Source organism: Lepidochelys kempii, chromosome 13 (genome assembly GCF_965140285.1).
Source record: "Lepidochelys kempii isolate rLepKem1 chromosome 13, rLepKem1.hap1, whole genome shotgun sequence".
NCBI classification, from domain to species: Eukaryota; Metazoa; Chordata; order Testudines; family Cheloniidae; genus Lepidochelys; species Lepidochelys kempii.
Window position 1 is genome coordinate 11,457,579 of NC_136392.1, and position 25,941 is coordinate 11,483,519.

General features: G+C 40.1%; 1 protein-coding gene across 4 annotated transcripts; it reads right to left on the reverse strand.

Moving 5' to 3' along the window:
- Nucleotides 1–394: 394 nt before the first annotated feature.
- STX16 (syntaxin 16) lies at nucleotides 395–19,004 on the reverse strand. Of its 4 annotated transcripts, XM_073309229.2 has the most exons (9): nucleotides 18,745–18,999; nucleotides 14,312–14,323; nucleotides 9,799–9,906; nucleotides 8,849–8,989; nucleotides 7,877–8,039; nucleotides 6,140–6,231; nucleotides 4,270–4,413; nucleotides 3,467–3,547; nucleotides 395–1,209 (listed from the first exon to the last, which is right to left on the reverse strand). In XM_073309229.2, exons 1-9 carry the CDS (start codon nucleotides 18,877–18,879, stop codon nucleotides 1,105–1,107), a joined length of 981 nt encoding a protein of 326 aa, XP_073165330.1. In that variant the 5' UTR covers nucleotides 18,880–18,999; the 3' UTR covers nucleotides 395–1,104. The 4 variants fall into 4 exon arrangements, with proteins under 4 accessions (XP_073165330.1, XP_073165331.1, XP_073165332.1 ...); XM_073309230.2 differs by lacking the exon at nucleotides 14,312–14,323 and having other exon boundaries at nucleotides 18,745–19,004; XM_073309231.2 differs by lacking the exon at nucleotides 14,312–14,323 and having other exon boundaries at nucleotides 18,799–19,003.
- Between the last annotated feature and the right edge of the window lie 6,937 nt (nucleotides 19,005–25,941).

Below are 25,941 nucleotides of genomic sequence, written 5' to 3' on the forward strand. Positions count from 1 at the left end.
CACCAAAGGTCTGATGCATGCTCATACCAGTACATCATTTTAACCATGGTCAACACTGCACCTTAAACTTGTCCCCTTACAAAGTCTGGCCTGGGGCAATGACTGCACTACATATTGAACCCATACTGAAATACTTATTTAGGTTGAGTGTATGGATAGATGCACTGTAAATGTTTGGGACTACTTGTACGTGAAGACAGCCTACCATCCACTGTTGTGGGACACCTGATGGAGGGAAATAGATGAAGGATACAGGTGGCTAAATGGAGAATTTTCTTTCTATTGCACGTTTAGCTCAAACCATTAACACTATTTGAATGTAGCTGGCTGTACTTAATATATAACCAAGAAATTTGCAATAATAAATATCACGCATGATCTTTTTGATGAGGAAAAATTATCCCTATGATTACTTAGGCTTAGGAAGCTATTTTAATTAACTATAAATTAACTGTGTTAAATTATACCAGTGATTAACTCTTGTTATTTACACTTTTAAGTCTATCTTGATAATTACTAACGGTGCAAAATCTAAATTAAGATCACAGGGTTTTAATTATGCTCTGTTTTAAGAGGTTTCTTTTTTAATAGTCAATCCAAATATATTTTTTTAAAGTTTGGAGAAAAGTAGGTGAAATCAAACAGTTAGAATTTTGTGCATCTTTTAAGGCATTTAACCTCCAAATCATAGTCCCATAAAAACCTTTATAGTTTACAAAATTGCAACATAAGACTACAAAGAACAGCACACTTTTTTGCACACAGTGAAATACTAATTATTGTACTTTCTTGTAAACTTCTACTCTTATTTTCCATAATTTTTTAAAAATACTGCACAGTATTCCAAATATGGTTGGATAAAGAACTGGATGACCAATTTGGTAGCATTATCAAGTGACCTGGCATTTTCTGTACAAGTTCTACAAACACCTCTGGTATCACCGAAGCATGTATTATGAAAAGAGTTCTACTGAAACATTGCACAGACTTTGTACCACTAGGGCTTATACATTCAAAGGCAATTTCAGGAGTGCAGGTCCATCCATTCAGATTAGGAAAAATAATTACATACACACAAAAATAAGAAAATCATAGAGCTGTTACCTAGTGTGACTTTACACCAACAAGAACAACAATAAGTACAATTACTATTACAAATAAAATTAAAATGACAAACATCTTCCGATTCTTCTTCTGATATTGTTCAGCCTATAGAAACAAAAGAAAGGTAGTTAATATGTTGATTTCAGCACTGTGCAAAAGCAGACCCTGGCATGATCCAGCTTTAGTATCTAGACACCTACTAGACACGTACACTGTTTTTACGGTTATAATTTGACATTTCACATTATACTGCAAGGCGGCCATTTTGGGTACATCTATGCTGCAATTAAACACCTGTGTCTGGCCCGTGTCAGCTGAGTCAGGCTTGGGCTGTGGGGTTGCATAACCGTGGTGTAGATGTTTGGGTTTGGGCTGGAGCTTGCACTCTGGGAACCTTCCCGCTCACGGGCTGCAGCCCGAGTCCAAATGTCTACACAAGTTCACAGCCCCACAGCCTGAGCCCCACAAACCTGACTTAGCGGACATGAGCCAACCAAGGGTGTTTAATTGCAATGTAGACATAGCCTTATAACTCAATAACTTATGTCATCATTGTACAGACTTCTTTGACTTGGTGTAGATGTGCTGAAGACAAGTATGTCCTGAAACCCCATTTATCCACATTAGATTAATTCAGATAAGAGGGAAACTTCATGTCACAGAATTTGATCTCTTGTCAATTAAACAAAGTTGGGCTGTGCTTATCTTTAGTTCTTGGAAAAGCTGTATACCCCATAGGGTGCTGTGTAAAATATTACTTTACATAAAATAGAGGTGGCACATCTGAAAGTGTAAATGATAAACTAAAATCAGAATTTTAGATTGTTTAGGTGCGGAAATTACCTAAATTGTGGACACAAATCAGGTAGTTGTATGTACAAATGTCTCTAAGTAATAGAGCTGGTCAAAAATTCTTCAAACTTTTTTTTGGTATTATGTTAACAAAAGTGGTTTTTGAAGGAAATGAAATTTTCAAAAAAAGCTTAATTTCCTTCCAAATGTATTTTTTGATATAACAAATCAAAATGAAAATTTTCTTTTTGTTTCGATAATAATATTAATGGCATCACGTTTCCAAAGTGAATTAATGCAAATCAGCTGGCGTACAGAGTTTGAAATAGCTTGACAGTTTGAAATAGCTGTGTACATTAAAAGCAGAAAAGAAAACTGACAACATATGCCTTAAAGAAAAAAAGAGATCCCAATCATATTGAAAATAGCAGGCACTCTCCGTTTTACAGTATCATGATGACTTGCATATATATATTTTCTGTGACTGATTAGATTTCTATCAAGTGCTTAGCTACAGCTCACATCTACAGAAAACTGTCAGTATAAAATGTATATTGCACTAAGTATCCAAGCTCTAATCAGTATGTCACAAAGGACCTGTGGCAGGGTCACTAACGACTATCTTTCCAGTTCTGATCATTTATTTATTTCTAGCCCATTTTGTGTAAACTGCTGGTCATTAATTTAATAATTAAAGCCAGGGGATCACTGCCCTGTTTTCAGTGGTCACCAATTAATCTTTATACACAAGCAGAAAAAAGAAACTAGGTAGTAATATCTTATGCTCTTCTCCAATGGCACTTTTCTGCTGACAGCGTATCAGAAATCTGCAATGACATGAGAAGACTGAGTTGGCAGTATATAGACTTGCAAGTTTCCAAAATATAATGGGCCACTGAGATTCTGAGGTTGAATATAAACCTCTCATTCCATGTTGTTGCCAGCCATGGAAGGAGTCAATTCAACTAACAGAACAAAATTCTACATTTTTAAAAAAAAAGAGAAAAAAAGCCTTTTTGTATCATTTTGCTGGAGTCCAAGCTTTTCAACTACCTCAAAGCTAAGATGTCCAGAGCAGAAGCATAAAGTTGGACTAAAATCCTAGCTGATGCCATAGAAAAAAAGAAAATACCTACTGTTAGCTCCACAAAAAGCAATGCCTGCATATTAAACCCAGGCCTCAAGGGACAACATTTGCAAACTTGGGCACCTAAAATGAGGGATTTAAGTCCACAATGAGGTACCTAAGTAACTAGCCTGATTTTCTGTGTATGCTATATGTGGCTCAGCAATTGGAAGTCAGGGCACCTGTATTTAGGTGCTCAGCTATGGATTGGGTGCCTAATGCCAGGAATCACACTTGTGAATATTACCCAGTAAACTTCCTGGTAGAGTTAGATCATAGATTGCTGTTGCATCCACAATTGCCACAGAGCAATTGTACGTGACAGAAGAGGCACCAGTTTTGTTTTTGTTTTTAATTTGGCCATGGTGTTTGATGGATCTTCTTAAAAATGTTAAAGAGTATCTTGTAACAAAGTATATAGCATCTTAAACAACCTCTGTTTACCTTATGTAATTGTTTCAATCCCTCTTCAGTTTTTACACACGACTGCTCAACATTGTAGTCAATTCTGTCCAGAACTGTACCCTGAATAACAAACAACAGTTATAATGAACCTGAACCTAAATAAATACTACAGAACAAATCAGTTACAGTTAATAAGAGGGTGATAAATAGGGTTCACAGAAGATAACTGATGAACTATGCAGGCTAAGCACATCTTCAAAAGAAAGAACTGGTCAAGAAAATAAAATGTTGTCTTTAAAGGAGTTCCTAGCTTGGTTGGCTAAATAATGGGACTGTTACACACCTCAAATTGTGCATGCTTTAACAGTGATCATTTCAGTTTTTAAAGTATAAATGCAGATCCAGTTACTTGTAATGACCAAGAGTTTCTTGCAACTTTAACACATTTTCATGGTCCTGGGAAATAATGTTGTACTTTTGGTTGGTTTTCTTCACCCCTGAATTCCTTGCACCATGGAAATGAACAGAAACAATGGGCATCCAAACCCTTTGGGTATATCTACATAGCAACCGAGAGGGTGCTTCCGATACAGACACACACTAGAAAAGGTTGCCAGAATTTCTTTTAACATGGGCAAACATTCTTCCCTAGCCTGGAAACCATTGGGGGGGGGGAGATATGCAAACTAGCTTGAGGCAGACACGAAGCATGGAATAGCATGGAACCAGCAAAGCTGTAAGAAATTGAAAAGGGGGTTTTACAGTGAGCAGTGTCAGGCAACCTTAATAACAGGCAGTGCTATCAGCTCTGTCTGTAGTGCTGATACCATGGGTCCACACACCTGTTCCACTATCATTGCTCCAAGGTCCCTAAATATTTCATTGAGATCAGAGATTGATTGTACAATCTGGCGGATTTCTCTTTCCCGCTCTTCCACCATTAATGTGTTTTGTTCCACCAATACTAACTGGTCATCTGTAAAACCCTGTAGAAATAGAAGATTTAAATGATGAGCTAACAGTAATAACATGGAACGCAAATAGTAATAAATATAAAGCACTGTCATCCTAATGCCAGGGCCTCTTTGGAACTCCCATAGCAGCCACAGACATCGTTAAGAAAAAAAATCTTAGCGTGCAACTGTGCATTAAATATGTAACAGATTTAGGGCTGCCACAAAAATTATTTGGATTGTCACCTGAATTTCTGGTAGAGATGATTTAAATCCAGCTACGCATAATTTAAAAAAGAAACTTGCACACCCAAAATAGACTAGCAGTTTAAATGTCAGCAGGGCATAAAAATCTGTCTGAAAGCAAGTTTGTCTGCATGTATAAAACCAAGGAAGTGGCAAAACATACATGTCAACGGTAGCAGGTATGGCCTATCTACTTAATGCTCAGTGTACAGAACATCTCATAAGGTCAACTGCTGCTAAAGTGTGTATATTACTGCAAGGATTGTGTTTGCAGAATCCTTTTGTATTACACAGACATTACTATTTTTATCTCCTAAGGCCATTCATTACAAAGCACTGTGCTCATTTTCAGGCTTTCTTGTTTAGAGGTCAAGTGGAACACTACTTTTATTATCTTGCATGGTGTCAAGTATCAGGGGGTAGCCGTGTTAGTCTGTATCCACAAAAACAACAAGGAGTCCGGTGGCACCTTAAAGACTAACAGATTTATTTGAGCATAAGCTTTCGTGGGTAAAAACCTCACTTCTTGATCTGAAGAAGTGAGGTTTTTACCCACGAAAGCTTATGCTCAAATAAATCTGTTAGTCTTTAAGGTGCCACCGGATTCCTTGTTACTTTTATTATGCTAGTTGAAATACAGTCCGTCACCTTTTCCACGAGTTTGCTGCTTAATCCTTTAGCATTGGAGGGAATAGTGTTTTGCAGTACAAACAGAGGCATACTGAGAAACACTGACATAGCAGTGATACGCAGTTCCCTGAAACACTGATGTGGGAACTTATAAGGGACGCATCTGGCATGCGTGGTAATGCTGGAGATGTGTATTGTGTCATATACCAAGTAGGTGAGGTAGAGGTGAAGCATTAAATTGGACCCATTCTTCGTATCTATGCTCCATAAGGTCTGTGCAGAAAACTTCAACTTCTTTGTCAACATGAAATAGAGCCATAGGCATTCACTCCTAATGATTGCACATTGCCACCATCCAATTGACGCTACTATCCTGACAACTGATGACAGTTCTCTTCAGAACCCCTGCATCTGCCCTGGGAAGATGGAGTGAGGGGTGACAATGCTGCCTCTGCAGAGCTCCTAGTCCCTAGCAGGAGAATGAGAGTTTGACTCCTGAACTCATGTCTCCCACACTTCAAAAATCAAAGCTAATCCCAACTTCCTAACATTATGGATGACAATCTGTGTTCTTCCTTTTCACCAAAAATGCATGGCATGGTACATATTACTAAACACATCTTACCGATGATATATCAAAGCAGGAAAAAAACCTTTTTTTAAATTAAAGACTTTAACCACCGCCCCCCACCCCCCAATTACAACAGTGTTTATTAGGAAAACACTAAGACAGCTGGCTAGATGGAACTCCCATATGGTTTGATGCATACATCAGACACAATCTGATTTTTGATTCATTCTCATGATTCTCATATTTAAGACCACAGTAAAAAACAACAAACCTCACTCTCCAATAAACTTCACTTAAAACCTATTAACTTACCCGATCATAAAGAGTACTGTCCTCTCCATCATCCATGAGCGGGACTGACGTATCAAAGAAATGCTTGGCTCTTTCTTCTCGATTTTTCATGCCTGTAAAAAGAGAAAAGCTGTGGTTGAGTATAATATTTAGATACACAAAACAGAAAGTCACTCAGATCCACTATTACCATTTTGAAATGCAACATTCTGAATGTTAATGTACTTCAGGTGAAATAATATTTTTCCAGAAGCTTCAGGAGGACACGAGATATGTGCAGAAGAGGTCAAGTTATTTATGCAGAGTGATATCACACCATTAGCCAGATTTTCCTAAGTGACATGCACTGAATTTTAATCAGCATATATCGATTGCTATTTACAAAGCATGACCAACTTTGACTACACAAGATTTTGGCTAGATCAGCAACTCTTAATCATTATGTTCCATGAATATCAAGTAATTTAGCATGCTCTAACATGCAGCATATCCAATTTAAAGTAATTTAAAAGGAGCTTTTTTTGTTGTTGCCCCATCTTTAAAAAATTATTTTATTTCTTTTTGCAGAGAAACACATTATTAGGATTGAGCAAAACTAGAGGTGATGCGTAAATACAAGATACTAAAGTGATGTGGGCCCAAAAGTACTTAGGTAGATACATGCATTATGTCTCTCACAGGGCAGCAGTTTTCTGTATGTCACCCCACAAGTTATTTTCTAATGAAGAAATCCTCTCAGGTGCATGTCTCCTCCTAGTCTTGATCCCAAACTTTACCTGTGGTAACTATAGTGCTGGGCTACAGGATGAAGAGATATTAGGCCAATATTAAGTGGAGAAGATAAAAATGAGTTGGTGCATTTGCCTAGTTACAGAACTTTGGATACTGCACATTGTATATATGATATATTGCACATAGCATTTTGCATCTGTTTTCTCTCTCCTCTATGGCTGTTGGACATTAAAATTTATTAGCAATCAATCTCCACTTGTTGCCTACAGCTCCCACTGCTCTAATCTCTGTAGGTCACTTTGCAGTTTGGTTTTTAATTCTTGTATTTTTGATACTCTCTTTAATTTTGGTGTCAGCCACAAATGTAATCAATTTTATTTACGCCAAAGAAACACAACTGAATTTAAACCAAAGAGAGAGATGAAGCAGTCTTGTAGCATCCTTTTACTTTTTGACTTTAGTTTGACAAAACACACCTTTGGAAGTCCTAAAGGTCCTGAATTTGGATTCAACTAGCAGCAGGCATCACTGATTGAAGACTAACAACTGCTTCACCAATGTAACAGAAGTTCTGCAGATGACTTGCAGGCAATGCGCACACCACAAAAGTGTTTCACAAAACATAACTTGAGAAAGAATTAGGTAGTCGAAACTTTGATAGCAGACTAAGTTAGTCTGTACATAAGACTTCACTCATATATTTACACCTCATATATGTACTTGTATCAAGACCAAGCTAAGCATATTAACTTATTGTATAAATAAGAACAAAAGAGGCACAGTTAAGTGGTTTTGAGCACAGGACTTAGAGCCAGGAACTCCTGAATTCTACTACTAGAATTGGACAAGAATCTTAGAATTAGAATCTTGGACAAGTCACTGAACCTCTCTGTGCTTCTGTTTCCCCAACCCAGAAAATGGGGATACCACCTTCACAGCACAAATGGAATAGGGCGAAGGTGAGTATTTGTTCAATACTTTGCAGACAGAAGGCACTTAGTACTGTATGTCTTTGCAGATGCTTACGTTTGAGATAGTCAGACTGCGCATGCCTAAAGTTGGTGGATAGGTCCTGAAGGGACTGTGCTAAGGAAGACACTATGTTTCTGAGAACACGTTCTTCTTGTTCTGTACAATTACGTGACCTGCTCTGCAAGGCCTGGACTGCTCTCTGGCATCTGTGAAATAGCTGAAAAAATAATTCCCATTAGTCAAGAATAATAAGACATTTTAATTATCACATGGCTCAAATATTGAATGAATGACTGTAATACTTTAACATAAGGATTTTTAAAGAAAAGAAAAGTACACTGATGTCCAGGCTGTCATTTAAATGGATATAAAAACACAGCACTCAGATGAAGACTAAAATCCAAACAACTTTGCAGCTAAATGTAAATGAAAGTTTTCTGTAAACTAGATTTTGTAACTGATTAAAGGATTTGTGATTAAGCAAATTATGATATTTACTTTGTGAATAAAAAGGCATTCAAGAGAGCATGCAGGTTGTTCTGCACAAGAACAATATTTACTCCATTCGAAAGTAATTACTTCTGTTCAGAATGGAGGTTGCATATTTAGTAATACTATTTTATAACTCCTTTACAAACATGAATTACTTGAGCCTCATAATCCTATGGCAAGGGGGTTAACATCTATATTACAGATGGGTAAACTGAGGCACAGAGCAAGTAAGTGACTTGTCATCATAGAGTCAGTCATAGAGTATAGGGCCAGAAGAGACCACCTGATCATCCAGTCTGACCTCCGGTATATCACAGGCCACCCCCCCGCCCCAGGATCTCAGTGACATATTGGAAGAACTAGGCACAGAACCCCAACGTTCTGGCTCAATCACCTGTTCTAACCACAAGAGCGCACTGATTATCAAATGTGAACTTTATTTCAAACAAGTCAGTGCCACACCAGGATAGAGCTAAGTAAAACTGCGGCTTCGGAACTGAATTAACATCTTCTCTGAAAATATTTTATCTGCACCTGTGTGATCTCTTGGGTAGTAATTTCTATTGCATGTTCTTCTTCGCTGCTATCATCCAAAGTAGGTCTGTTTAAATATTTGTCATGAAGACTGGCTAATTCTTTCATCTTCTGTTTAATCCTGCTGATATCATCCTGAATCTAAAAGAAATGGAGAAAGGACAGTAATGCCACAGAGGAAAAGGTTCCGACAAATATCTGATAGACTTAATTTATGTAAAGACATAATTAACAGAAGCGTGTACTGTAGAAAAACAGGCCAAATATTTTAAGCCAAAATGTACAAAGTTGGCCTCTGAGTGTGTGGTTTGTGATCTTGTTGCTCTTTTGACATTTTAACTTAGCATAAACCCTCTACCAGTACACACTGGATGGGACTATGGTGCTTTCAAAGATATAACTCCACTGGACTGGACCATAATACAGTCAAAGAATCACTAAAATTATATTAAAAACGAATAGTAAAATCAAAAATGTAAATTTAGAAGGGAACATGAAAAATCCAGATTGCATCTTCACCCATATCACATGGTGTTGTAGTACAAACCAAGCATAATGGTATAAATTAAAGGGCATAATTTCAAATTGGCTTCTACCAATACAACTGTAAAGTCATAAGCCAGATGTCTGCAAGCAGCGTATTGTGCTTGTAAAGGCTGAATACCCATTTCTGTGCACATATGATGGTTTCTGTATACAGAAAAGGACGTGACTGTAAATTTTGTGAGCACATTTTCAGAGGCCTTTTTGAAATCTGTACTAGTAGGTTCAGCCTCACTTTTTACACTGTATTTCTTGCATTAGAATTTACAAAAAGACCTCACTTCAATTAACTCCTTTGTAAATTACTATTACAATAAACCTTATTGCATTAGTGTTGTCACAGCTATTTTCCCATTAAAATCCTTGAACAAGAAACTACACCCAACAATAACATGTAAGTAACTTACTTCTCCCACTCCATCAACCCATTTGGGGGGTAGCCGCTTTGTTACACAAACTGCTGCTTCGGGATCTAAACTGATTCCTGATACTAGTGCCATGCGATCATCAGCAAGCTACAAAAGGGAAAAGCAACAAATTTAAAGACAGAAAACTATGTCTATTCAGATTATATTCATCCAATTCAGGTATTCGTAATCACTGTAACTGCAACCTCCCTTAAAAAAAGCCAGCTAAACAGAGTAGTTATTGCACTCCATGTACAGTTTACTCATTTGTGATGGATGCTCCTCATATCCTGGCTTGTTTCTCACACATTAATTAGCAATGTCCTTGTGTCCTACCAGGACTCGGGAGATAGAATCCACTCTGCAACTAGCGGGCAGCCACAGTTTCCTTTCTGCTTCAAAGTTGGGACTCAGGAAGCCCCTGAGCTGGAGTAAGGGAAGTGGCCTCACTCTATGTGAGAGCTTGTTGCCACTGGATCCTTGTATTAGCCACATTTCTCTGCAGATCAGGGCCAGACAAAAGTTTCACACTTTAGATCTTTGAAATGAAATTAATTTCTTAAAACAATATATATTGTTTTGTAGTCTCAAACAATAGTATGAAATTTCCAAATAACGAAAGATAGGTTTATTAGCTCCCTGTGAAGCTAAGAAAAGAAAGTTTTCCATATTCTCAGTCTCCAGGGAGTTCTTTCAGATAAATACTGTATCTGATTCATTCGGAATCTCAGATACTAGGTGGACACAGGCTAGATAAGTACCTAGATCAATATATTTAATAAATGATCACGTGTAGGGTCTTCTAGAATTGATACGAAGAAAAATTGGAGGATCCAAATCATGACCACCAGCAAGTTGGGGCAGCAAACGGAGGGCACAGGGTATAGAAATACTTTTCCAAGAAGCCCTACAGATTCCCAGGAGGTGGAGAGTAGGGCAGAGCCCAGATGTGACTTCCCCCTAGTTCAGAGCAGTGCTGGAGGTGGCAGAGGGAGGGAAGAAATCCACTCTTACTTCCACAGCCTAAGAACCCAAGTATGTTCCCCCACTATGTGTTCTCAAGGGAGGAGAAGCAACACCTGTGGGCAGGCTACCCACTCCGGGAGCCCAGATGACTCTTATTGCCACCTTCTGAGCCTTGGAAACCAGTGACATCAAGACATCTACTCCATACTTGAACACAAATCTTCTGAGGGGAGGAACCTTTGAAGCTTTGATGGCCCCCCAGCCTCAGATGGGGAGAGGACCCCCTCATCTCAGGGTATGGGGGGGATAGTTTATATTAAAAAATACTAATAATGGTAGGTAGAGAAGCAGTCTGGAAGAGGCAGGGGAGAAAGCAAAAATAAATAAAATAGTATACAACCAGGCAGTGTGCCCAGAGTCACCTTATTTGGGGTAAGAGAATTTTAATAAAACCTGAGGGGCTATGATTTTAGGAGGCATGTTTACAATAACAAAACTAGTATAAATGATCTATACCTGTGCAATAATAAGCCAACATAAATGCATGTTATCCCTATCCTCCCTTCTCTACTCCCTTCTGCATGTTGCACTCACTTGTTGCATCTTGTCTACTTAGGCTCCAATCCTGCAGAGATCTGTGCAGGGCCCCACTGACAGCAACAAGGGTCTGCCTGCATGGAGCTCACTGTGACATCAGGGGCTTAGATTGTATGTATACTTGTATTTGTACAGTGCCTAGCACAACCGGGTCTTGATCCTAATTAAGGCCTCTGGGAGTAATTATAAAATAAGTAATAATAGTAGCAACCCTGGCAAGGAAATAAATAACCACATAGACGAAGCTGCCAACAGAAATGCTGTTAGAAGAAAACAACCTCAAAACCATTTTGTATGTACCGGTAATTACATTAACTCTCATAGTGAAAGTAAGCCTTGAAAAAGTGGCCCACTAACATCAGAGCATGTTCTCTAGAACAGCACAAATACAAAGAGGAAAAACAACCTGTATACATCACAATTCATAGGAGTCAAATATTTTGAATGATAGAAGAAGATGTTTTAATAGGTGTCATGATATAGAGTTCAATGTTATTGGGAGCTGAAGTATATTAATTTATTTATATTAGTGTTGTAAACGTTTTAAAATGAGGGTGTAGTACACTGAGGAGAATTAGATAGTATACTTGAAAACAGAGTGTGGATTTCATTAAAACATACCATGACTGCAACCAGATTTGAAAAGTTGAAAGGTTTTAAGGGAAAGAGAGAGAGAATTAATAATAAAGATTATCTGCAGAGTTGCAAATGCTTACAGTAAGTGTGCAGGAGCCTTATTTTCCAAATCTTACTGTTAGGTGTAGGTCACAAAAATTTCACTTTACCCTCAAGAGGCATCTAATAAAGCCTTAATATACAACAAAGAAGCTAAAAAGAGCATAACATCTTTGCTCAGTCTGGCAAAGACTAAAGGCCCAGTTTTGATGTCAGATATGCTGATGCATTATATGCTGTTATAGGATTTGACATCATTAATGATGAAATACACTTGTTTATCCTGAAGCAGAATTGTGTCCTTAAGGTGTGGAGTGGGTGGAAGGAAGATGGAACATTTATTTCCTTACCCTAGCAATCTCTTAGTGCCCTTCCTGACACTCCTTTTTACTGCCCAAAAGCTAGTAACAACAGAAGAATCTTAAACTGATTTAGACACATAGAACAAGGTACTGTATATACTCGTTCATAAGCCGAATATTTTTGGTAAAAAAGTGATGCATCAAAGAGCGGGGGTTCGCTTATAAACGGGTCTACACCAAAATTTGATGATTTAAAACTCTATGAAAATCACTGAATTGAATATCTAATACATTGTCATTTTGTTTACCTGGAGTGTCTGCAGGCATGGAGCCCCTCAGTTCTCTGTGGCCATGGTTTGCCGTTCCCAGGCAATGGGAGCTGTGGGAAGTGGCACCACTTCCCGCAGCTCCCATTGCCTGGGAATGGCAAACCGCAGCCACTGGGAGCTGAAGGGCTCCGTGCCTCCAACACTCCAGGTAAACAAAACGTCCCGACCCGCCAGAGGCTTACCCTGATGGGCCAGGAGCCGAAGTTTGCCAACCCCTGAAATTTAGGGTCGGCTTATGAAAGGGTCATACAATTTTTACCATTTTTCCTTATCCATCTTGGGGGGGGTGGTCAGCTTCTAAACGAACCGGCTTATGATCGAGTATATACGGTAGTTTACCTGGATCCGTTCTTTTTGCTAAGTTAGCTACTATAACCTCAGTATTTTTATATGCAATTGAAATAACTTGTAATTAAAAAGGGAAATGATCACAGGACGTAGTTACAGCAGTAAGGCTCATTACAGCTCTGTATAAACAAGAAAACTCTGAGGTAAGGCTGATAGTACAATAAATAGCATAAACCACTTAATACTTCTATAGCACTTTCATTCTGAGTACATTAGAAGGAAAACTTTAACTCACAAATCCCTTGTAGTAGCCTAATATAACTGATGGGTAAACAGGGGCACTGAGAGGTTAAATGACTTGTCCACAGAAAATTTATAGAAGAGCTCGAAATGAGACCTAGGTCTCTTGACTCCCAGTCCTGTGATCTAGCTATTAGGCCATGCTTTCTAACTTAATTCACTCAGCCTCCTCTCATTCCCACTGAAGTACTGCTGCAACGCTCTGCTCCAGCTACAAACAGAAACACTCCGCTTCTTTATAGGACATTGAACAAATAACAGAATGGATTTATTTTATAATTAAATAAAGAAGCACGAATGGTATCTGATAATTTACTTTACATTAAGAAAAAGCTAACTGAAGTACATTTTCTTCAGTTCATTTTGTGTGGGTTGCATTTTGAAGTAGGTTGCTGTGCCTATACAAATGGATTATACGTGATTGCAAAGGCAAGATTTTTCAAAATGTCAGGTAAACCGGAGATGTCACATTAGAGAAATCCCACCAATACTACTTTGTGTGAGCAGATGGCAACATGTATATTTTGTAGCTGTGCAGACAATCAAAAACTGTGCAAATTAATTGTTTCTAGTGTATAATGCTTTTCTAATTTAAAAGTTTAAGCTCTGAAGATCTGTTGATAATAAGGATACTCCCAAAGACCCTATTGCTGCAAACATTACTCGGCACACTGCTTAGTCCATTGAAACCTAAGGGACTACTCACAGTAATAAGCCCTATGCCTGCTGTAGTTTACAAAAGCAGGAACAACATTTAATGGTTTCACTGTATAAAGTTTTTATATGTAGTGTGTAACAGTGTAACAGCAAATCTGGACAGTTTTATGTAAGTATATAGTAATACTGTAATGTGACTACCCTGAACATCAAAATGTCTCATGAAAGCTCTCCTTCACGCTAATGAAAACACTGCCTCATCCTTGTATTGTGAAAAAACCATCAGTGATCTCACACTGTTAAATCTAAAAAATTAACAGTAAAAAGAAATGAGTGTTCTAACTAATCATCATCTATATTGGATGCACCATGGTGGAACAAAATATAAAAAAACAATACCTCATCCAGCTCCTGATATGATTGGTTGATTCCATCAGCCCCATCCATTTAGGGACAGCAAAAGGTAAAAGAGAGAAAGAGAGAGAGACACAGGACAGAAATAGGGTACAGTCAGTTGAGAAAATACTGAAACTTTATTTTTTTAAAATTGACAGTTTACCAAGAAAAAACCAAAGAGGCTCTTAAAACAATAACGACTAATAAAATACAGCATTCTCAATGTATCTACATAAGCATTTAGTCTGGTGCATAAAAGCACATTTTTCTTTAAAAGTTATTTCAGTAGTTTTCTGGTAAACAGGAACACAATTTTTGTTTAAAAAAATCAAGAAAGTCAATAAATTGATTTAAATACAATATATGATTTCAAATACCAACTATCAGATAGAAGAATTGCTATGTAAAACATGTTTAATATGAATTGAATGTAGCAAGGATCATGTGCTCATGCTATTCAAAATCCAGGATAAATTTTGACACATTCAATTCAAGAAAGAGATTGGAGGACCTGTATGCATTTTGGTTTGATATTTTTATTAGGCAAAGCTTGAAAAATTGACTCAAGACACACATTTATTGATAAGCATCCCAGTCACCTTAAGAGGACATAGGGAAGAGCAAAGAAAAAACCACACCAAAACACCAAAAGATGAAAGATTTAGTTTAGTATACTCTAGTTATCAAATAATGTTATTGTCCTTATAGTTGAAAACCATATAAAAGACTAGCAACTACAATATATTTGCAACTTTACCAGTGAAACCACTGCGTTATCTTTGTATAGTGTATGAAAAGGGGACCAGAAGGATCATTGAAAAATTAATAAAGCAAATATTACTTTTAAAGCAAGGACAAAATGCTTAGAGGTAAAAAGGTGTCTCATGTTACACTTAAATACTTCTTATATTTACATACTCAGCGTTAGAAATAAAAAGTAATTTAAGAATGCTAAGGACTTAAACTTTGCCCGAGTATTTAAAATTTCAGTTGCATTGATTCAATGACTGTCAGTATCAGAAGGCTGAACTATTCTAATGCAGGATAAAAACAGTGAACTTTTTACAGCAATGTCTAGTACTCATGAAGGGTGGTAGACCAACAACCCTGGAACCTGTTTATCCAAAAACAAGATAAGGCAAGGTAGTGACAATCAGGCTCTGTCAACCTGCCAGCGGGCTTCATCCCTGCTCTGGAGGCACTATGTTAGGGGAGGAAAAGGCAATTTGCATAGATGTTATACTGATAGGTGTAGTTATAGGCACCCCAGACAAATATATGACAGATAGCTCGGTCTATACAGTTTTTGGCTTTCTTGCTGAGACTAACTTGGATTTAACTAAGTAGCAATTATGGAACAGACACCTGTCCACTAGGAACTAGGTCCAACTATTAATTCATTTCACACAGGGCAACAAAGGTCTGGTCTACACCGGGGGTTGGGGGGATCGATCTACACTAGACGTGATAGATCGATCCCTGACAGATCGATCACTACCCGCCGATCCGGCGGGTAGTGTAGACATGGCCAAAGAGACATGAAGCTTTTCAATCTCTGCCAATGCTGATTGCGTTTACGTGAGCACTTGACAAAACAGCTTTTTATTCCATCAATGCTAGTAAAGGCTTTGAAAATGTAAAGCTGTAAACAAGTGCTAAGTATTACTAACCCATTACCCTTTCAATGGATACTGAATTTGATTGGTCAGTTGCTTCTATGCCTGTTTTCATGATCAGTAACATTTCTAGGTAAATATTAAAATTTTAGAATGTCTAAAAAAATCCTGGTGATTTAACAACCTCTAATTACAATCTGCACAAATACAATTTTAGAAAAGCCAAATAGAGTGCCAGAATAAAGTACATTTAAAATATATTACTAGGTGTGACCTTTACTGTTCTATAAATGTAATTTCAGAAGTAGCTTGTACAAAGATAGGTGGAAAAAAGCTAACCATGAACAAAGATTAGTCAATGGTAGCTCCCAGGTTGAAATGGAATTTATAACATTAAGTACCGTTTCTCTTTACAGAAAATGCACTAATGAAAAGCAACAAAGAAAGAAAGGAGGACCTATATGTTTACTGGAGGCTTTTCTAAATAAATGAGAAGATTGACCTTAAGTGGAAATAGACAGAGACAATTCTATACTAATGTAGTTTCAGTTACCAACCAGAAAACTACTTGGCTGGGCGGTCAAATGGGGTGCTTCGTTACTTACTGAAATCCAATTTTTAAAACTCAATTCAAATTGGCACTGGTTATGTGCATTTACAAAATCTTCTCTCTCTCTTTCGATAATTATTTCGTAAGTGATTTCAAAGCAACACTGGAATCTGAAGTTTTCCGTCATAGTCTGACCAGACCAAAATTTACAAACAGCCACAGGTATAGAGTTTGTCCTCTTGCACTTGAGGATTATGCTTGGTGGTATCTGCACTATGTATTATAACCACTTTGCAACAGAATACAAACAACAAAAGCTATAAAAACCGTTAAAGAAGAAAGAGAAAACAAACAGTAAGATATTAAGGGGGAAAATGGAAGGGCTTCTCCTTTCATATTTAAAACATCCAAACTGGAACTACAGCAATATATCTATATAAAATATAAATAAAATAACTTGCTGTATGTATAAATTACCAATGGAAAGAATACACTCCAAGCCCCAATCTGGCAAACTGATGAACAAGGGTGGACTCCTGTGCCTGCAGAGTCCAATTAGCTTCTACATTTGCTATTATACTATGAAGTATTTTCAAGTAGCTGAAATAATGTTTAGCTGAAAAAATGTACAGAGTTTTGTGTGCTGGATTTTTTGCATACTTAGCTGTATATATAGCAGTGGAATGTGGCTTTATTAAAACAAGTGATTAAATTTCAGAATGGAAAAATAGCAATGCTTATTCCTACTAGGGAAAGAAAAATTGAATGACCGATACATAACTAAACATGTCAAATCACTTATGGCCCTGATCTCACCTGCAGATGTGCTAATGAGCACATCTGTGCCTGCATGGTGGCCTACTCTAATTACATCTTCTTGCAGGAATGGTAGCTATAACACAGACTTCATACAATGAGTCCAATTTTGCGATCCTTCCTAAAGGATTCAACAGGGGCTTTGCCTGTGTGAGTCAGTATTGGACCCTGTATGCATATGTACATGTTCTTTAAAACAAGGAAGAATCAAACTATGAACTAAAAGTGCACCTGGATTCAGACTGACTTGAAGATATAAAAAGCTGAGTGGCCGCAAATGGTTTTAAAACTAGAAAAATGTTATTTGATTATTGCTTTTGCTTAAATTGTTTCCTTGCTTTTTTCATCACTCTATGTACAACTGGAAAATAGATGTTTGCACTCGCTAAGATAACAGAGCTAGTTACTTTGGAAATTCAAAGTCCTAATAAAATTCAGCTTTTAGATTGCTTCTGGATGACAAAATCCCTAAAGGGAATGGTAATTTTTTGGGGTAGGGTAAAACAGAGGCAAACAAGCACTGGCTGTGTGGACAATTATAAGCCATCTTACTTTCTTTTTCTTACACTTTCACTAAGTGTAATTATGTGATGGTATTTTCAGAATTTGGAGATTGAATCATGGTAAATTTGGAACGCACCTATTGATTGAACAACTTCTACAACAAGAAACAACAAAAAGATCTGTCAGTTCTAGGATGCCATGTTACATCAATTTCAAAAGGCATTCATGCATTTCATTTTAACAAATTTATGACACCATGATACATAGGCCTCTTTTTTCCTTAATTAAAATATCAGATACACATTGAAGAGAGCACAGTCATTCATTTTACTTTGGAAAAGGGAAAAAAAAAAGAGATACCAGCAACTTGTCTCAGAGTAAGAAAAGGTTAAAACAATGGTGGTAAACTGCATTATAGGTTTTAACAGTGCCCACAACAAAGTGAGAAAAAGAGATCAGAATGAAAAGATAGCTTTGTTCCTTTCACCTGGGAAGGGAGATGGGGTTGGGAGAAAAAGGAGGACAACAACTTAATGTCTAACAATAATGTGAAGATATTTAAATAATAAAGTTTATTATTTATGGAGCAAATAGACAAGATCAGTATAAGAGGACAGATCTATTCTATTCATTTTAGATGGGGAGAGGACAGTGGGAGGGAGAGGTGGTGTTAGAAGTGTGGGACAAATGGAAGGTGGGAGATGGGGAGAAAGGGGGAAAGAGGTAGTAAGAGGAAAGGAGATGGGAGGAGGGAAAATATAGGGTGAGGAGAAGAAAGGGGAGCAGGGGGAGTTTAAGGGGGAAGGTGAGGCAAAGGAGTGTACTGGGGGAGAGGAGATGGGGTGAAGAGAGGACGGAAGAGACAAGAACACTTGCTGTCTGACAGTCCTAAGCAGATGGCATTAGAGCAGCAAGTGTGGGATACAGTAGGATGAAGGGAGGAGACTCACCGCAGCAGCCATGCTACGTGAATTCAGAGGGCTGGAGGAGCTGTAACTACTCACTTGCTCGGCCAGCAGCTGCCGGTTTTGGATCGCGTTGTTCCGCAACAACAAGAACGCGTCTGTTAAACGCCGGGTGGCCATGGCTCTACTTCTAGGGCCCCCCTGGACTCCCCGCAGAGCTGTCACGGGACCCCTCGGCACCCCCAGGGGTCCCAGCCCCGAGCCTTCAAGAGCCCTCCCTGCACTCCCAGGGGCCCCAGCCCCGAGCCTTCAGCCCCCCCCCCCCGCACTGCCAGGGGTCCCCGGATTCCTGGACTCCCCTTCGGCCTGCACGGGACACCCCGAGCCCCCCAGTGGCTTCTCTACCTGAGGACTCCCAGGTCAGGCTTGTGCCCTGAGCATCCCTCACCCCCTCCCAGGGAACCCCGGAGCCTCCCCCGCTGTCCCAAGGCGCCCCCCCCGGGGGGGGGCTGGCTCTCCTAGGCCTGGGGCTCCCGCCCTAGCTCAGCCCAGACACCCCGGGGCGGATACAGCGCGAGTCCCCGGCGGCTCCTTCCCGCCGTTCACAGGGACCAAGGAGCGGGGACGAGCCCCGACTCCCGGCGGCAGCCCCCGGCTTCATCCATCCTTCCTCCCCGGATCTGACCGCGGCCCGGCTCACTTCCGCGTTGTGCATCCCTAGCCCTCCTCCCCCCGACCCGCGCGCCGCGGCACCAACGTTCCGGGCCCCGGGGCGACCTGGGCACCTGCCCAGAATGGGAGGGGATGAGCGGGGTGGGGGAAGAAGCCTGTTGTACCTTTCATCCTGAGACTGAGATCCTGAGGGATTCCTCAGGGCTGCCCCATTGTCCCCAGCATCTCTGGGCAGTGCCATGGGGGTTGCCCTCGTGCCAAGCCCGGTGGGTGCTGCAAGTGTCATGGGGGCCTTTGCTCGGGTTGCCAGCATTGTATTTCAGAAACAAGGGAGGTTTCAGAGGAGCAGCCGTGTTAGTCTGTATCTGCAAAAAGAACAGGAGGACTTGTGGCACCTTCGAGACTAACACATTTATTTGAGCCCAAGTTTTCGTGAGCTACAGCTCACTTCATCGGATGCATTCAGTGGAAAACAAGGGACTGTTTTCTTAGCACCTCTGCCCCACCCCTCCTGGTATTATTAATTAGTATTAATAATATAATTAATAAGCAGTACTCACTTATATTCGCCGGCGGTATTTTTTACTGCTTTTTGCAGCACTCAGCAATTCCTGAGCTTATTGTACGGAGATGAAACAATAAGGGATGGATGTCCCATGTTTGTAACAATGTCCTCAAGGGGTCACTGTCTGCAGGGACCAAACTCCGTGGAAGCATAAGCCTGTACTGATTGGGGAAAGGGCCAAATCTAGTGCCCTAGCTGGAGGGCAGCCACTGACTCATTAACCTCTCTACAGGACTAACCTCTAAAAGGGGTACAAAGAGCCAAACTGTTAGTAGGATCACCAACCCCAAGCACTCAGAAACCATTAGTCAGGTCCCAAAATCATGAGGTTGCCATAAAAATCATGAGCTATTAAAACTAATAAATGTTGGGTTCCCTGATTTGACTTCTGGTTTCCCAGCATTTGCTGTTTACATGTTCCAGCTTTTCTCTGCAACCAGGAAGGCTGAAAATGAGCTTCTCACATAATCACAAGACTCCAGAAGGTGGGGATCTAAGAAAAGCACTGGCCATTGCAAGATTCTGGGTAAAATCATGACAGCTGGCAACACAGTGCATAAGCATCAGAGTAACACGGAATAAAGGAACAGAAAAGTGACCTCTCCAGGAGGGCTGCAGCCAGTACAGTTCTGGAATTCTTGTCTGCATTCATTTAAAGTGTGGGAGATGTTATTTACTAATTAAAACAAAAATACATATTTAAACATTAATTTATTTGAATTTTTCAAGTGCCAGAAAAAAAAACAGAACTGGGGTTGATTTAGAGAAGAATCTCAGGCTTTTCCGGTTTCCTTTGTTGTTGGATTGTTCTGTTGCACTGGACATTCTGTGTGCTGTGCTGCTTCCTGGAACTGCCTGGGATCCTCCTTTTGGTATGGAGAGGGATCTATGCTTCTGCTGTCTGCCCAATGATCCAATGCGAGGGTCTACACATTCTTTCTTGTACTACAGCCCTGTCTCACCAGGTCTCCAAAGCTTACTTTTGAAACAGCAAGAATCTGAAGCCAATGTACTGTGGCAGGCAGCAGAGCGACTGTCCCACAGTGCATCTCTCTTGTCCTTCAGGAGATTCAGTGGCCTAAATTCTCAGAAAAAGATGTGTCATTTGTACATATGGTTCAGGCAGTTACCATAATCACAGATACCTTTTCCAGAAAAATCATTCCATTGTGTCTAACCACCTGGGTCAGCATCTATAGTGAGCAGTGGCCTTTGCCATTATAAGACCTTTTAGGACCTGTTCTTGAACAGCTCTTCTGACTCAATGGAAAAGACTAGAAATTTGGAAGTTGAGAGGGATATAGGACTCAGTCCTGCAAAAACTTAGCCATGTGCTTCGTTTTCAGTGGTCTGGTGAAAATCTGTTTTGATTCTGGCTGAATCATAAAGGTTTAAAATATATACTTCACTCCTCTATGTGATTTTTTTAATATACTATAGCCATTTTTTACTCTGTGAGAACAGGTTTTTGCTAATGATCTTCCAACAATTTCTTGGCACTGCATGTGCATGTGTATGTAAGTGAGTTGAATTCTTCATTCAATAGGCAATCTCTCAACATTCCTTTAGTTCTGGACATGTGTATATAAGAAAGCTGGTTGGAATTTCTCTGAATCTGATGAGGGTGCATATGAAACAAGCCCTTGTTCTGTACCGAATTGCAAGGGGCAGATGGTACCTTAACTTTGGCATTTCATGACTTCATTTTTACAAACTTTGATGTTCTTTTAGTATAGTTTTTCTTCCTTTCTTGTCTCCATTTAGAGATTTTTTGGATTCCCAGGTCTCTGGCCACTTTTTGTATTATAACTCACTTATTATTTTGTTGTTGTTGTTTTTTAAGTGCTATTTCTTCCCCACTATTTCTTAGCATCTTTTCCTTGCTGCCCTACTTAGTGAACAATGGTACAGTACATGCTCTATGGACTCTTACAATCCTCCATTCATGTTCTTTCCCACAACCAGGACCGAATCCAAAGCTCATTGAACTTGGTGGTAGTCTTTCCATTTACTACAGTGGGCTTTAGATCAGGCTCCCAAAGAAAGACAAAACTACGCCTTATTTCATCTAATAATTCTATTTTGAGGCAAACAGCTAAGCAAAATTTTTCAAAAATGGTTGGATAACTAGAGCTACATTTTCAAAAGATGACTTTAAAATTGTGCCCACACGTTTTGGCATCTCAGTCTAGTTCCTAATGCAGTGCTATCTACATCATACTAGCAGGGGTGAAAGTAAGGCGGTACGGGCTGGTACAGCGTCCCGGTAAAAAGTAGCTGCCAGTACTGGCCTGTACTGCTGCCTTTAAAGCATTGGCGGCCCCAGGGAGGGCGGGGGGCGCAGAGCCGGCCCCATACCAGTAAGAGCTCAATTTTACTTTCACCCCTGCATACTAGTCACCAGCTTTGTGTAACTATTCGGACTATTTAGCCAAGGGAGATCAGATCTCATGCTTCAGGGCTCAAAACAAGGGTCAGGAAGGAATGTCTTCTCCCTTCCCCATTGGTACATTTCATATGGGGGTAGCAGAGCGCACATTGCAATCCTCAGATGCTACGGGCCTGTGCTAGTGGCAGGATATTGGGCTAATAAGTCCAACTCAGCATGGCAAACCCTACAGTCCTTTCATAACTGGGACCTTTGTTGGCAATCTCAGCAGAGATGCTAAAGAATAAATAGGCCATGGTGACTGCATGACTCTGTCACTGCTAGATGTGATCCCTCCGGATGAGAGTTCAGGCATTTTGGAGGAAACCTGCACTTCCCTTGCAGCTGTTCAATGGATAAATAGATGGTTTCAGACACCAGGGGTGTTGGTGTGCCATCTTTCATCGGTATTTCATTTATTTTAAAATTAAAACAGTGCACTGCTTTGACAGCGAATTGGGGTCCTGTCTTTTGCAGGTCGATGTGATTCTTGCAGGCTTTCTATAGGTGGTGCTGTAGGGTAGCAAAATGAGAGTGGAAACATTCTAGACTTTTTTTTTTGGTAAATGAAATCTCCTTTGTTTCTACAAGTCCTTGGTATTTCAACTTTCTTAAAGAAAACTGGAGGTAATTGCCTATAATTTCTTTATTTTGCTGAACCATAATTAAAATGCACCCATTGGAAAGTTGTATAAACAGAAGAGAACTATTATTGCCTCTGTGTTACAAATCTGTGCCTATTACTTTTCTTTTCCTGGAAACCCACTGATTGAACAAGCTGTCTTTTCATATGATCTAAGTTAACTCAAATTTTAACAGAAGATTTTTTGGAGTTAGAGATTAAGAATATCGCTAGGGAGAGACCCTGAATAGTAGGCATTTAAAATGCAGTAATGCTAGGAATTCATTTTCCAAAGTGGGGCTGGTTGTGTCTCGATCCACACTCAAAAGTCCTGTTGATTTCAACAGCACTCCTGCACACAGAACAATTGCATAATTAGGCCATAGGAGTATACAGGTATCACTTACTATACCATTGAAACGCAGTCACATTCGGGGTGGAATGTAGCATCTGTTTAACAGCATGTAGGAAATGAACAAGAATTATGTATCCAGGTGGAAATGCATGGGGAGTTTAATGGATCAGAATTTAATAGCCAGAGTTGGTGTATACATCTAGAAATGACATTAAAGTACCTCTGGTTCACATAGCTGAGTAGAAGGGGTATCCTGCCCAAAAGCAGATGTGAGATTTATAGTATATGATCTCCAGAAATCTCTTACATTCATATGCCAACCTAATGACGCATATGGTACTATATCTAAACAAACACCCTCATTATCTTATTTGGGGCACCCCCCTTTCCTTCCCCTTTGTAGGATGTTAAGTCTCCAGTGGGATGTCATGTATCTATAACACAGATTGTCAATTACACAGCATTAATCTGGAGTAACTCTGCTGAAGTCATTTGGAGATACTCTGGATTTAAACTGGTGTAGCAGATGTCATAATTTGTTGCTGTGGCTTTATTCTTGTTGTAAAGAGCCATGAACACTTGTGCCACTATATACAGATGAATAGGAATAATGGATAATAACTAATGTAACACGAACCCAGTACTGCTCACACTGAAGTCAACGGCAAAGCTCTCATTGACTTCATTGGGAACTGGACCATATGGGACTGTGATGAACAGAAAGGGTCAAGTTATAGTATTATTATTTATGTAATAATGTGGATAGACCTGGTGCTAGACAAAATAAAAACATGGATGGATGGTACTAGATAAAATAAAATATAGAGAGATCCCGATTCCCATCTCACACCATTGAAAACCAGGAACAACGTCACTGAAGTAAAAGGTTTCAGAGTAACAGCCGTGTTAGTCTGTATTCACAAAAAGAAAAGGAGAACTTGTGGCACCTTAGAGACTAACCAATTTATTTGAGCATAAGCTTTCGTGAGCTACAGCTCACTAAAAGGAGTTAAACTGCTGTGAAAACTGTACAAATGAGATCAGACTCAAGCCAGATTATTTGCAATAACGAGCCCACCTCCTCCCTGATGTGACTCAGACTCATACAACTGAGATGATTTTGTAAAGCTCCAGGATGAGACACAGGGAAAGTGAGGAGAGATCATTATTCATTATTTGTATTGCAGTAGGACATAGAGGCCCCAACTGTGATCAGAGCCCCATAGTGCTAGGCGCGGTACAAACCCATAATAGAAGACAGTCCCTGCCCTTAAGAGCTTATCATCTAAATGCCCAAAACATAAAAGGAAGTACCACTATCTATACTTTACAAATGGGGAATCAAAGCATAAAGAGATTCATTAAGTGATTTGGCCATGGTCACATAGGATGTGAGAGCTAGGAATTGAATCCAGAAAGCAGACGTGTCTCCATTGTACAGATGAGGAAACAGGCACAGAATGATTAAGTGACTTTTCCAAGGGTACACACAGGATGTCTGGGGCAGAGTCAGGAGCTGACCTAGATTTTTTGAGTTCCAATCTGGTATCTTAACCTAAGTTCCCTGTGAGCTGCACGGCAGCAGCCTATTAAGTGCCATGCAGGCGCTCAGGGCTGCGGCAGGGAGAGATGCCTCTCCCCTAGCCCTGGACCTGCTGCGGTGGGGAGAGACACCTCTCCCCACTGGCCCCAGCCCAGCTCCAGACCTGTTGCAGCCTGGGGAGAGGCCCCCTCCCCTGGCCTCAACCCAGCCTGGACCTGCCGCGGCTGAAGGAGAGGTGCCTATCCTATGGCCCCAGCTCTGGAGCTGCCGTGGTGGTGAGAGGTCCCCCTCCACCCCCTTCCCCCCACAGCCCAGGTGCTGCTGCGGGGGGAGAGAGCTGTGGGGAGTCCTCTCTCCCCACTGTAGCCCTGGGGCAGCCTGTACCCCAAACCCCTCATCCCAGCCCCACCCTAGAGCCCGCAACCCCGGCTGAAGTCCTCACCCCCTGCACCCAAACCCTCTGCCCCAGCCCTGAGCCCCCTCCTTCATGCCAAACCCCTTGGCCTACCCCCGCCACATGAATTTTGTTATGTGCACCAGTATGGAGATGATGTGTCACACATCACCTCCATATTGGTGCATATAACAAAATTAATTCCGCACATGCATGGGAAAAATTAGAGGGAACACTGATTAACCCCTAGACAATCTTTCTTCCCTGATTTCCCTGAGAAATCACTGATGAGGAGACCAATGTGAGCAATTTTCCCAGGAGCTATGGGATTTAAGGAGGAAGAGGAAGATTGTTCCAGATGAACAAGAAGTCTGCCCTTGTTCAGAAAGGGAACCACAGACTGCCGTGTCCCCAGTCCCCAGCTTCTGCTTGTGTTCACCCTCTGAAAGACTTTATCTCTTCAAATTAGAAGGGTTTTTAGCTGCTAATAAAATTTAGTAGAGTGATTAAGAAAGCAGCAACACAGATCATGGCCTGACATTCATTCCAGCAATAACAATTCTTATCAAAGAAGGATCTCTTTCATACACTTAGGAAACAGGCAGGTCAAAATGTCTTTCCAAAGAAATTAATAGCTTTTGCACATTGAAATATACATTTGCA